The 13,449-nt window shown below is 55.7% G+C and overlaps 1 protein-coding gene across 3 annotated transcripts in view; it reads right to left on the bottom strand.

Moving 5' to 3' along the window:
* Positions 1-667: 667 nt before the first annotated feature.
* Positions 668-13,449, bottom strand: part of RAB37 (RAB37, member RAS oncogene family) — a gene marked incomplete at its 5' end in the record, with an annotated part of 57,315 nt that continues 44,533 nt past the window's right edge. Inside the window, 9 exons of one of the 3 annotated variants that reach the window (XM_081270064.1) lie at positions 668-2,246; positions 2,451-2,527; positions 2,603-2,659; positions 3,257-3,322; positions 4,146-4,198; positions 4,291-4,357; positions 4,839-4,880; positions 5,821-5,931; positions 8,345-8,456. In XM_081270064.1, the coding sequence (XP_081126190.1) occupies positions 2,141-2,246; positions 2,451-2,527; positions 2,603-2,659; positions 3,257-3,322; positions 4,146-4,198; positions 4,291-4,357; positions 4,839-4,880; positions 5,821-5,931; positions 8,345-8,437 (672 nt within the window). In that variant the 3' untranslated portion in view covers positions 668-2,140. Of the gene's footprint in view, positions 2,247-2,450; positions 2,528-2,602; positions 2,660-3,256; positions 3,323-4,145; positions 4,199-4,290; positions 4,358-4,838; positions 4,881-5,820; positions 5,932-8,344; positions 8,457-13,449 lie in introns of those variants that run through there. The other 2 variants (XM_081270066.1, XM_081270065.1) reach the window with 2 other exon arrangements.

Raw genomic sequence — 13,449 nt, 5'->3', positions numbered from 1 at the left:
CCAGGTACCGAGAGGACGAAGACTGCTGCTGGTTCCCCCCTTTGGCGTGGGTTGAGGAGAGCTAGCCCCCGGTTTAAGCGCCCTCGTGTTGGAATGGCCTTTAGCCAAGTCTGTCTGTCGTAGCGCTGGGTTGGAGGGGAGCGACAGTTGCCGGGGAAACCGCCCTCCCCCCGCCCCGCACTGGGGCAGCGAGGACCGGCCTTCGTAAGAACTGGACACAACAGAGTTGTTTAAATAACAGTGTCTCAAGACTTACGTCTAGGGGTGAGGCTCCAATACCCGCAAAAGCGACAAAACTCCTAAGAGTCTGAGGCTTCACGCCGCCTGAGCAAAGACAAACCACCCAGGGCAATGTCGCACACTGGGTCAGCTTTTGGCCAGGGAGATGGGGTGGAGAGAGGCAGAATAGTCCAGGTAATCCGTCACAGGGTACACTCCACAGGGAAAAGAGCCCTGGCCTTTTTTCAACAGAGAAAGAAAAATGACTAGGACTGTAAAATAAGCCTTCCAGCTCCCTCTTGCCAGATGAGAGGCTGGTCAGAGGCCAGGGTGAATTTGGTAAGGACATTTCCCCCAAAACGCGATAACAATCTCTTCAACGTGGTCCCTCCTCCCATGGGCACCTCAAACCAACAGTGGACAAGGTGTACTTTCCAAAATACTGCAGTTTAATTATGAAAAACACAAATGCAAGAGGCCCAGAGCTGTCTACATGATTGACTCTCCTGCTGCAACCTGCCAAGGGCCAGAGAAGAGATCTGGGAGGTCAGGCTCCTCCCTGATTCGCCTGGGAGAGGCCACTGAGAGCTTCCTTATCAATTCAAGTTGGAGCCACTGAGTGCTCAGAGAGCAAGATTTCTGCCTTAAAAGCAAATGCAGCAGCCTCAGAAATGTCCAGCAAGTAGTACCTCTCCACCCCTCCCTGCCCTGCCTGCAGAGCTAAAGGAAAGGTGCTTACTCTAGGTCCTGACCTACATATTTCCTGGACATAAGAACTCCTTGCTGCCCCTCTCCCCACCCCAGGTTTACCCACATGACCTTGTTTTGCACACACTGCATTTGCGCAAAGAAATGGGACCTTCCACTGGCTACCCTGACTCAGTAGGAGGGGAGATAAAGCAGTTTTGACCCTGGTGACTGACTATGAAGTTCAAAAAAAGGGCACAGTGGTCAGGAAGGAGGGGGAGCTTGGGTTCAGGGAGCTAGACCTAAGGTTTCCTCAATTCTGCCTTCCACCTGCTCCAGGAGCCAGGGGTTTCTCTTTATCTGGTTCTTAACCCAATTGAGCTAAGTAGCTTTGAAAAAATAGCTGCAGGGCTGAACACCTGCCAAAAGATTGAGATGGGAAGAAACTTTTCCTAGCTCTGACCTCAGGTGTCTAGGGGCAGAGATGGAAACCAATGAGTCAGGGATTCAGGGGGAGTGGCTCCTCTGGGATCTGAGGTCCAGAGAACAGGAACCAATGTTTCCAAGTGCTGCAATGTGCTTGTACGCTGGAGGAAAAACAGCACACCTCCAGGAGTGGGTTTAGGAAAACCAGAGGTAGCCACAGAAAAACCCTAGTCTCTTCTACTCCTGTCTGCAGCTGGGCGGGGCCCCTCCTAATCTCCACAACTCTTATCTTCCCTGAGTCTTCCTTCCAGCTCCCAGCACTAGGGTCCATCTTATTGGCTAAGACTGTTTCCTGGGGAGCTGGAGAAAATGAAGGCTTGAGTGAGGGTGGTGACGGGGACACTAACTACTTACCCTCACACCCCAGAAGTGCACTGGTATCCCCTGGTGCTGAGCTGGAGCGGCACTACCATGTCATTGCTAGGAGGATGGCCTAGACTCTTAGGTCCTAATCCTAAATCCGAAAAGGCAAAAGGGCCACCAGGTCCCTCTCTCGGTTTTCTGGAAACCCTGGTATCTTTTTTTTCTTTTTTAGTATGAAATTTTGTATCATTAACATAAAATATAAGTGGTTTACCCTCCCCCAGGACGCAGGGGAGCTATAGGAGTGCTGCGGCCTTATGGGAAGGGGCAGTGCACTGGGCCCCCCAGCTCCCTCCCCATTGACTCAGCCACCCAGAATACACCAGTCAAGGGGAGATGGCTGCAGCTCCAAGGACTTCTGGGGCCTCCTCTCAGCTTGTGGGATTCACACAAAGGAGCAGCAGCTGGAACGCTTCTTCTGGGACTCCACGTAGTCTCGGATCTGGAAGCTGGGCCCATCAGCCTGCTGCCCAGCACGGTACTTCAGCTCCCTAGAAGAGGAAGAGGAAGAGGCGAGGGGCTGGCTGAGCTGAGGGTGCAAAGTTGAGCTTTTCCCCACCCCGTTCTTCTCCTGGCCCGGAACAAATGGAGCTCAGAATGGAAGTGGGCCCAGGGCCTGGGCCAGGGGCTAGGCACTGCTGGGTTCCCAGATGCCACCCTGCCCTGCCCGGTTCCCTTCCCTGCTCAGCTCTCACTTGGCAATGGCCAGAAAGGCTAACTCCACGTTCATGCCTGTCTTGGCGCTGGTCTCCAAGAAGGGAACTCCGTACTCCTGCCAGGGAGAAAGTGTCCTCAGGGCAGCCTCTGGCTGCCCCCACTGTTCCCCGCCCCTCTGGTAGTCACTTACCCTGGCCAGTGTCTCTCCGTCCTCCGAGCGTATCACTCTTTCACTGCTCACATCCGCCTGTCAAGCCCATGTGGGTCACTCTGAGGAAGGAAGCCTTGACCCCAGCTGGCCCTTATTTTGCCCCAGGAGCAGGCACTGCCCGCCCTCTGCTGGTGACCAGAGGGACTGTGGGCAGGTGTGATTGGCCTGGGGCCAGGGTTTCTGCCTTGTGAAAGAGTACACCCTTCTCCCAGCCCTGGGATCCCAGCCCTGGGATCTCACCCCTGGATCAGGGAGGAGGGTAGTTCTCCTTGGCAAAGAGTGGGGTGGTGACGCAATCTCAGAGGGCTGACATCAGTTGGGGACAACGCTTTGTAGCCTTAGGTCTTGACCCCTGAACTGTTCTCTGTGATCTAATGGGGGCTGGCAGCTGGGCCACCCTGAATCTCTTGGGCAGCAGCTTGGCTTTCCTGGAGGGGGCTATTTCCAAAGCTTGCAGGGGGAAGGTAGGTTAGGCAGAAGTGGCCAGACGTGTCTGACCTCTGAACAGGATACTGGAAAGTCCTTTGCTGGAGGGACTTTCCCTTTGGGTGGCTGTAAGGCACAGTGGGGCTGAAGCTGAGGCAGGGGGAGAGGGGGCGCAGGGTGGGCTGACCCTGCCACCTAGCCACTTACCTTGTTGCCTAGCAGCATGATCACCACATCCCTCTGGGCATACTCATGAATCTCTGTGAGCCAGGCCTGTGGGAGAGGGTGAGCTGAGCCAGGCCAAGGCTGAGGCCCAGGCCGTTGTCCTCCATGAGTGCCCTGTTAAGGATTCTAAGACCACATATGAGCTCAGTGATCAAAGAACTATGATTGAGGGGCTGGGGATGTAGCTCAGTGGTACAGCACTTGTCTAACGTGAGGTTCTGGGTTTGATTCCCAGCATGCACATGCACACACGCATGCGCGCACACACACAGAGTACTGATTGATTAGTGATGTCTGCCATGAGCATACGGTTGGAGGTGGTAACATGAGTGCCATAGATTTTCCAGCATTTTTTTTAAATCTTTACATCTAATTACCTGTTTGTTTGTTAGCACACTGCCTTTGAGGTCAGGGAGCACATGAAACCTACACACTATTGTGCACAGAGCCAATATTTATTGAGCTACTGTCTCTTTCGTCTAATATATGTTGTGAGGACATAGCCACTCTGTCTGCTTAAGTTGCACCTTGGGCTGAATGTCTGCGTAGACATTTCTGGCTGGGCTTTTCCCTGGGTCTCTGTAGATAATTGTCCAGGGTGGAGCTGGAACTGTTCTGAACACTTTGACATGAGACACACTCATGAATCATGGTCAGGACTATGCAGTGGCATGGGGCACAATACCCTGCTTGGTCTCCGTGCCCACATGGCAATCAAATGCCCAGTCACAGTGAGGTATTTCTTGGAAGGCTGTGGGATTCCAAGACCTGCCCTGCTCTCACAGAGCAGGAAGCAGTTCTGGCCTGCATAGGCCCTGCCCTGGCTCCATAGGGGTGCGAGGGTGGGGCACCCTGGGAAGGGAGGACCTACCCTGATGTTGTCGAAGGAAGATTTGTTGGTGATGTCATACAGCAGGAGCAAAGCTGGAGGGGAACAGAGATGACAGAGGAGACTCAGGGCAGTAGCATGGGAGCTACAGAGGGGCTGGGGAAGGAGTGGAGGGCACTGGACTTACCCTGAGCATCTCGGTAGTAAGCATGTGTGACACTGCGGAACCGCTCCTGCCCTGCGGTGTCCCAGATCTAGGAAGGGGTGGAGAGGAGGTCAGGAGGAGGCAGGGCACTGGGACTGCTGGCTGGAAGGGTGCATTCTGTGGCATGAGAGGGGACTGTCTCCTTCTGTAGGTTCTCATAGGCTTCTGAGAACTGGACAGTGGGAGGTATTAGCTTCTCAAACCCATTGAGGGCTGGCTGTCTCTTGCCCAGCCCAGGGGTTGGGGTGTCCAACCTCCTGAGTAGCTGAAGCCCAGAAAGCTGGGGAGGAGATGGAAGAGGGAGCTAAGCTCAGCTGAAGACATTTTGAGCAGCCTGTGATAGGAGAGAGGGTGCCTGGGAACTGCTTTTTCTGCAGACATCAAACAAACAAAAGCCATTTCCTCTCATGGGCCCCACAGGAAATTACCCCAGGCTGAGGGCAAGGCTTCAGGCCTCCTGCGGTTCAGGGTGAAGAGCAAGGGCAAGCTCTTCCCTCCTCCCTTCCTCACCCAGCCTCTCTCTCTCTCACCTGCAGCTTCACCCGCACACCATCCACGGTCACCACCTTGTTCTGAAAGAGAAAAGTGCAGAGGGTGGAGAGGGTAGGTGAGGCTCCGTCCTGGGCTCTGCCAACATTCTGTCATGGTCCCTCTCCAGGCCTACAGGCAGTGTGATGGGCCTCAAAGATGTCTTCAGCCAGATCACCCATCAGAGCAGCAGGGACCCTGTCCCCAGACACCCCCACAGTGGAAATCTCTCTTCTCACAGCACAGCCAGGACAAGGGAGCCTGAGAATCTGCCTGGCTCTCTCCAGGCCTCAGCAGGTAGCACAGGGTGGGGCACACCAGGCTCAGCCCCAGGACTGTTAGGGAACCCTGAGAGATGAGGTGTCCGCTGGCATCTGGGGCCCTCCGAGGCTAGCCCTGCAGGGACTTCTTCCCTTTAACTACTGATACTTCTCTCAATGCAACTTCAGCACTGGGAGGAGGCACTGAGCCCCCACATGGCCCCACTTGCCTGAACTCTCTCGGTGTGTGGTGCTCCTCAACCCTGATGCAGATTTGTACAGAAGGAAGAGGGAGGGACCCTGGTGAGCTGCTGCCTCCCCACATAACCAGCCCAGCTCCTAAGACTAGTGCAGGACAATGCTTCTTGAGTACTTGAGAAAGGGTGACAAACTTTAGACCTTACCAAAGGGGCTCAGCTCAGAGGGCAGTGAGCAAGGGGCCTGCAGGGCCAAGAGGCAGCTTACTTCATGGAGTGGGTCTGCCCTGGCCTGGGACAGCCCCCAGGGATGGAAGAGAGGAAGACTAGTCTTGTTTTTCATGCCCTGTAGGTGGGAAGGCATCAACACCACCCAGATGCCTCTAACCTGGCCACCTCAATGGCCCTGGGGCAGCATCCCGGTGCCCTCCAGGCAGGGAGCCATAGGACTTCTTGGGAGCCAGGGTTGGCAAGGAGAGGACAGCCCCCAGCTCACTGCTTGGAGGAGGAGCCTTCAGCCACCTCACCCTGAAGTCTATGCCGACCGTGGCTATGAAGGTCCCGGACAGGAAGGCCCCATCTTTGAATTGGATCAGGAAACAGGTTTTGCCGACACCTGAGTCTCCCAGAAGCATCACCTAGGAGATGGGGCAGAGGCTGTTAATGGGCATTCAGAGGGAGCTCCCGGATTCCAGGGAGAGACACCCTGAAAAGGAGATGAGAGGAGAGGAGAGGGCCAGGGAAGGATGCAGGCTGCGTGGAGCAGCATCTGCTTTTGGAAGGTCTGCCGCCACCTCTGTTGCCCTGCTTCTCCTTTCCATGCTTGTGGGGTGACCTTCTGGGCTCTTCATCTGGTGCACATGTGGGGGTGGGGCCACAGTGCCAAGAAGGAAAGTGTTAATATCTGGGACAGGGTTCCTACCAGGGGAGCCTTTCAGGACCAGCCTTTCAGAGCACCATCACTGGTTCAGCATATTCTAAAATTACAGTTGTTTGGGTTTCTTTGTGGGTCATAGCATTTATTTGGAAGCTTCTAATGAGGGTTTCTCTTTATAAAAAGGCTTGCATGAATCAAGGAAGGCTGAAATTTACCCTGAGACGGGGAGACAGTTGGTCTGAAGTTCTTTCAGCCCAAACCTCCCAAGTGGGACAAATGGCTGCAAATTGGCATCCCTGGGTCACTGCAAGTGAGGAGGGAGGGAGTGTGGGGGTAGGGCATGCCCACTCTCTTTGATTCTCATCAATGTCTGCTCATCTTCTCTAGGGGACAGGTAGGAGTGATGGAAGGGAACCTCAGTGCTCAGTCATCCTCTGATCTTGGAGAATAGGAGTCTAGACTCAATGCTGAAATATTCCCAGCAGCCTGGTTTGACTGCTTCGTGATGGGTTGAGCAAGGACTAGGTCTGCATGATTTTTAAGGCTCTGAACTTGATAGTGGAGCCAAAAGCTTTCCTGCTGTAGGCTATAGAACTCTGGTAGAGAGACAGGGCTGAGCAAAAGGTGATAAGGCTAGGGTTCTGGCTTGTGAAAGGTCTGTGTGTGACTTCCGGAAGATTCTCCAACCTTTCTGTAGCATGATCTCCATGGTAGGTAGAAGGAGAAGGGATCATTTCTTTGAGGTCTTTCTGAGTCTGTCAATGGCTACGGCAATAATATAATATTACTGTGAACACCTAAGTCTCAGGGAAGAGTGGCCCAGGGGTGGGTACTGCCTGCCTGTGGTCCCCATTCCTTCTAATCTGGTCCAACGAACTCCTGCTAACCTCCTCCCAGACTGTCCTGGACTCAGGCTTCTGTGACAAGCCTGGGAAGGCTGGGGCCCAACTCTTGCAGATGCCACTTGTCCAGGGGACAGACCGGAGGGCATGGGGACCCTACTCCTTGCTCCCCCAGCAGCCCCAGAGGGCAAAGGAGGAGGGTAGGGTCAGTGCCTGTGTACTTTACAGTTCACAGTTGCCTTGAGCTGATGATGCAGCATCTACCCAACCAGGCGAGTCCACCAAACATAAACATCTGCTCCGCCTTGCCACCTCCCAGGCAAACAGCCCAGCTGTCTTATAGGGCAAAGAGGTCAGGAGGTCCACATCAGCCTGGGAGCTGGTCCTCAGCAGCTCCCCCTCCCTTGAGGGAGCAGGGGCCTGTTTCCTGCCACAGCCCACACAGGACGCCTATCTCAACGGCTCTGGGTGGGTGGCTGGCAGAGTGACTTCCCTTGAAACCCTGGGGTGGAGGCTTAAGGCCCCCAGTGAGAGTGAGCCCTGCTGTTGGGGAGGAACCAAGACACAGAGGCAGGTCCCCTTGAAGAACTCACAGCATGATCCAGCACAGCCATCTCAACCTTGCAGAAGAAGAGAGCGAGCTTTGAGCCCGCTCAGCATCTATTTCAAAATTCTTGATACATGCTCACTCCAAGGGCACAGATGGAGGATAAGCAGGCCCTACCTGCTTCCCAGGGCACTCCTGCAGAGGGAATGGACTGCAGAGAGCTGTCTTACAGCTGTCCCAGGCTGCGGGAGTTGTGTCTAATTGCTGAGCTTTTTCTCAGGTTCTAAAATTCTTCAGGTGGGCCTGCCTGCTGGGTAGCAACAGCCTTTGGAATGAGGGGCTTGGCCCACAGCTGCCCTGAAGGAGCAAAGCAATGCTCGGAGCCTGGGGATGGGAAGGGGCAGCACTTGGGGGTGGCAGGCTGGAAACCTAAAGAACTTCAGGTCTAAGGCCTTGAAACTGTTGTCAGGTCTCTGACAAGAGCTTAACTGGAAAAGTTGCCTAGCTGCTAGCCAGGGTCTGCAGAGGTCCCCGTTTCCTGGCACTTCCTAGAAATAAGGTGCAGGTAGCCCTTACCAATGTGAGTGGAGGGCTCGAACTGGTCATAGTGTGGCAGAAGAAAATTGTGTTGGAATCCGTAGGGTGGGGGGAGTTGTTCAGTTCTCTCTCCCTTGCCAGTACCCATCCACCCGCCCAGATGCCTAGAGGCTGAGACGGCCCCAGGGGCTATGTCCTGACGCTCCCTCCCTCCTCTTGGGAGACCCAGCTGCCTGGGTTGGATTCACCTTGCCCGTGAGATCGTAGCTCGGACTGCAGGGCGGGGAGCGCTCGGCGGCCTCGTCATCCCTGGAGGCGGTGGCGCCAGGCGTGCCCGTCATGTCCCCTGACAGGAGGTGAGCTGGGGCAGGCTGGCCGGCCAGGGTGAACGCGGAGCCGCCCCGCCCCGTGCTCCACCCACTCCTTCCTCGCCTCCTCCGCGCAGCCTGGACCCTGCCAGGCTCCTCCCTCCGCCCCGCCATCCGCTATATGGGGCCAGTTCGGTGCTGGCTGTCTGGCGAGGGCGAGCAGGACTACGGGGTCTGCACCGGGGGTGGGGGAGGCAGGCCCCCTGAGCAACATTAGCCTGGTTTTGTGCTCTTAGCTCAGTGGCCAAGTCCAGCTGCTGGACCAGTCTCCCCAGATCGCCAGCCTCGGGATAGGTTCCCCTCGAGGAGCGGGCCAGGGAGACTCCGCCTGCCTTAGAAGATCAGATCTGGCTCGCGGACCCGCGCCGGGGTTCTCACGGTTGTGGGCAGTGCGGCCGGCAGGCGGCGCCAGAGCTCCTGCCACCTGGCGGGCCACAGGTGGCGGCGGCGTGGAGGCTGGGGATGCCCCTGGGCGGAGCGGTGCTGCGTTGGACTTGAGGAGGCGTGCGTTCCGAGAGCGCCGAGGCAGTTTCGCTTTTGCTAATGCATGCCAACCTCAATACGGTTTCCCTCGCCCTGGCTAGTGCTAGAAGTTCCATCAGTTAGTACGATCACCTCTCATTTCCTCCTGCTTTGTTGGGCTGCACCCCGAGTGTCCCACCATGGTTTAGACCTTCGCAGGTGGGCTTGGCAGCGCACCCTCCCAACTGGGGATCCTGAGGGCAGCGCTGGCCTTGTTCATGTGGAGGCGTGTACCCTGGCAACGAGTAACCAAATGAATTCGTGAGGATGTTGATCATTTTGAGCAGTTTCTAGTGCATCCTAGGAACCCTGCACTTTAGTTCCTGGTGATAGGGGAGCAGTGGTCTGGGGTTGCCCAGAGCAAGTTCAGGGGCTTGTGGCCTGGGACAACCTTTCTCTTTCCTTTATCCCAACATTCTATATCAGGGAACAGGGTGTGTGCGCACTGCAATGGGAGGGAGGGGGCTCCTACACTTTCTAACTTAACTTAAGGGGTATCTGGGGTAAGGGGCTGGCCTGGCTTATGGGTGTCTGTAGGCCTCGTAGGCACTTATTATGTCTACACCAGCCTGTAGGTTTTTTGTTTGTTTTTTGGTACTGGGGATTGAACTCAGGGGCGCTGGGCCAGTGAGGCACACCCCCAGCCTTATTTTGTGTTTTATTTAGAGACAGGATCTCACTGAGTTGCTTAGCACCTTGCTGTTGCTGAGGTTGGCTTTGAACTCACGATTCTCCTGTCTTAGCCTCCTGAGCCGCTGGGATTACAGGTGTGTGCCACTGCACCTGGCCAGCCTGTGGTTTTTGACATCTGAGTTATTTTATGGCAGCTGAGAAGAGCCCTGAGTGGGGACAGAGGTGATCTTATATAGAGCAAGAAGCTTGGCCACTTCTTATGGAGGTGGCTGGGATGCAACTCCTCATTGCATAGGGTGGCACTCAAGTAGGGCACAGTCCATGAAGAGTAGAAGCTGCCCAGCCCCTTACAGTTGTGTGCTGCTGTTGTTACTCGGGTGCCAGAGGTTCCAGTCTGTTCAATGCCATGGGCTCCAGGACTCCAGAGAGCACACACAGGAGTCCTGCAGGGCTCAGGGTGAAGGGGGAGTGAGAGAGGGGAAGTGGTTTATATTGAAGTCCTAAATACCAGTACCCCCAAATGTGACCTTATTTGGAAACAGGGTCACTGCCGATGCTGTTAGTTAAGATGCAGACATGCTGGAGCAGGTTGGTCCCTAATGTAATGTGACAGGTGTCATCAGGAGAGAAGAGACACGGGAGAAGACAGCCATGTGAAGACAGAGGCAGAGCCTGGACTCTCCCTGACGGCTCCCAGCAGTCTAGGCCAAGGAATGCCAAGGGTTGCTGGAGCCACCAGGAGCTGAGGAGAGGCAAGAAGTTTTCCCTGGAGGCTTCAGAGGGCATGTGGCCCTGCTGACACCTTGATGTTGGACTTCAGCCTCCAGCTGTGTTTTGCATTGATGGCTCCACCAAGGCCCTCTTTATCCTGTGGTGAGTGGGAATGGAAAAGGTTGGACCTTGGTGTGATATCCAGAAATAGCAGAGAGATAAAGTCACTGTGCTGCATCACTGTGCCAGTTCAGGTCCACTAATCACACCGAGCCGAGAAGTCAGGAACACGGGAGACGTATGTGGGCTCTCCTTTGGGAGATGCCTGTCTGGCTCACTGGGTCTGCAGCATGGGGGCAGTATATATGAGGAGTGGGCTGCACACTGTCCCTTGGGGTGCTGTAATGTCCTGAGTGTATTCAAGGGCAGCCTTGAGTGAGTCAGAAGCGGGAGGGGGTCAGGGAGGTTCCGAGTGAGCTGCATAGAAGAGGGACTCACCACAGGGTGGGAGCTCTTTAGATGTGGTCTTCAGGAGAGGGTTGATGTAGAATACAACACCCAGGCCTCCTTGCACCCACTCTGATGCTGTGTATGCCCCTGGCAGCCAGTGTCTCCCCAACATACACCCCTCACAACAACACCCCACAAATACTACAAACTCATATGCTTCCCACAAACACACACTCTCCATATCATACCACACAGAGCACATGCGTTTTGTATCCATCTGTAAACCCATGGTTTGTGCTATGACACACCCCTCATATGGTAGGACACACACAAGGCCCTCTTTATCCTGTGTCTTACACAATGCACGTGTCCCTCCCACATGCTTCACTTCTCCCCACACATGTATCTCTCTTCACCCCAGACATGCACACACCCTGTCTCTGTTCACACCCTGCCATCAACGCACACATCCCATCTCTACACAGACACGCCCTTCAAACCCACCTTCTGTCATCAGGACATGACATGCGTGTATCACTTCCAAACAGAATACCCCACAAGTTGCCCCCAACTCTTGTCATCACCCCTAGATCTGAAATGCATATACATCATCCCTGCCCTCCTGCGCCATGGGTCACACCTGCCCCTGTCACATAGCCCTCCTGGGAGAGGAGGTGCCGAGAGGCACAGGAACCCCTCCTGCTCATTCACAGGTGGCCTCTGTGATCAGCCAAGGCCATCTGGAGAGACTTCGTGACATCCAGGTAGACGGAAGAAACACCAGCGCTAGGGAGCAGTGTGGCCCAGCAGGTTTGGGATGTACAGGGGACACTAGACCAGAGACTGGAGGGACAAGGCCTGAACTCAGGTTCTGCAAATGGTGGCACCGGGACCACCTGACCAGAGCCCCCAGGTGCACATCAGGATGCTGACTCTGGGTCCCCATCTGGTCTTGCCGAATCAGATGTCTGTGGGTGGCTCTGCTTGGAGCCTGCCTTTAAGTACACTGAACAAGGGTTTGGAAACCACTGGCCTAGACTCTGTGACAGCTGCACCAGCAGGTGAAGGGTGTGGCGTGTTTTGGAAGGCAGCAGTGAACCACTGAAGTTTCAGGTGGGAGAGGAGCAGAGCAGGGCTTTGGGAAGATGCATCTTGCAGCAGGACTGGAGAGTCTGGAGAAACTGAGGTAAGTTATGAGGGAGAACTGACCTGGGGTGGGACAGGGACGGCTGTATGGCTCACGGGTGAACTCCATTGACATCAGCCCCTGGGAGCAAACTCACCAGCACAACTCTGCAGTGAGCTTGGTGGAGTTGGTGCTGCAGGACTCAGGGAGGACCCGGATTCGAGAGTTGCCTACACAGGATGTGCACAGGCCCCGCCTCCGGAAGGCAGTGGGCCTGTTAGTTTCTGGGATGAGGGCATGTCCCAGTTGGCCACCCCACTCCTTTATTTGTCCCCTGTCCCTCCCCTGTTGCCCGGGCTGCACTCAGTCCCCTTTGCTTGGCTACTAGGACCTAGGTGGCCCCTTCTGCCTCAGATGTCTTCACACTGGCGTTCTGGGTACAGCCAGGCCCAGGCCCTGGGCACTCGGATTTGCCAACTCTGTGTGGTATTTAAAATCTCTGTGTGAATGACCGATTGGTAAACAAGGTCCTTGTAGCCTGGCTCTCCAGGGACCCCAGGTGACTGATATTTTAAGGAGACCCCAAACTCTCCCAGCCTCTTCCCCAGCAGGATGGGTGAGACCAGCTCTGTGTCAATATTCAGCTGTTCTAAGCACAGGGATGGACGGGGAAGGAATGGAGGACGCCAGGTGCTGGACAGAGGGGCGGGAAGAGAGCCTCTGAGACGTTGCGGCACTCAGAGCTGGAGCTCTCTTTGTGTCAACTGGGGGCTGTGGCTAGGTCCCTTCAAGCGTCCTCTGTGTGGTTCCTGTCACAGGCTGTTGCCTTCCATGACGTCACCTTTGGGAGTTCCCCTGGGCTCAGGTCCCAGCTGTGTCCCCGTTTGTGGCTCCAGGTCATGCCCTTGGTGTAGGTGTCTCTCAGTGTCCAGGTCACCCGTTGGGTTGCTCAACGGTGCCAGGTGGATGCCAAGGGTGCGGAAGGCACCCAGGAGAGCGGGGGAGCCCTCTGCCCGGCTCAGGCCGTGTGGATCCCTCAGTCTGACCACATGCAATTTCCTTCTGCCTCACTCTTCTCGTCAAGCTAATGGCAAAACTCAGAGGTCTCACCCCTGTGGTCTGAGTGCGAGTCAGGGTTTGCGGGCCACACCTGCGTCAACTCACACCTTACCCTCCCAGACAGGCAGAAGGAAGGGCGAGGTGTGGGTGTGACCGCCAGGGTGGACTGAGTGTGGCTGGGTGGACAGCGTGGAGCATCAGGGCATCGGCCTCTCTTCCTGGATCCACAGCCTCAGGGATTGCCCGGGCAGCCTTGGCCTCCTGGGACTCAGCCCTGCTCGACCCAGCCTGCCCTGGTCCCAGTCTCAGGGACACTGGGTACTCCAGGCCAGCTCTCCCTTATCCCCCGCTCCTGGATGGCCACCTGAAGCCATGTGCAGACTGGATCTATGAGACCAATGGACAAGCCCAATTTCTGGTTCTCCTTCTCTCTTCCCACCAGCATGGAGGGCTGCGTCCCAGCCCTGTGTGTGGCCTCACAGGG

The sequence above is a fragment of the Spermophilus citellus genome, assembly GCF_964194105.1.
Source record: "Spermophilus citellus genome assembly, chromosome: 17".
NCBI lineage: Eukaryota > Metazoa > Chordata > Mammalia > Rodentia > Sciuridae > Spermophilus > Spermophilus citellus.
The sequence above is the reverse complement of the archived record's forward strand: the minus strand, read 5'-3'. Positions and strand labels throughout refer to the sequence as shown.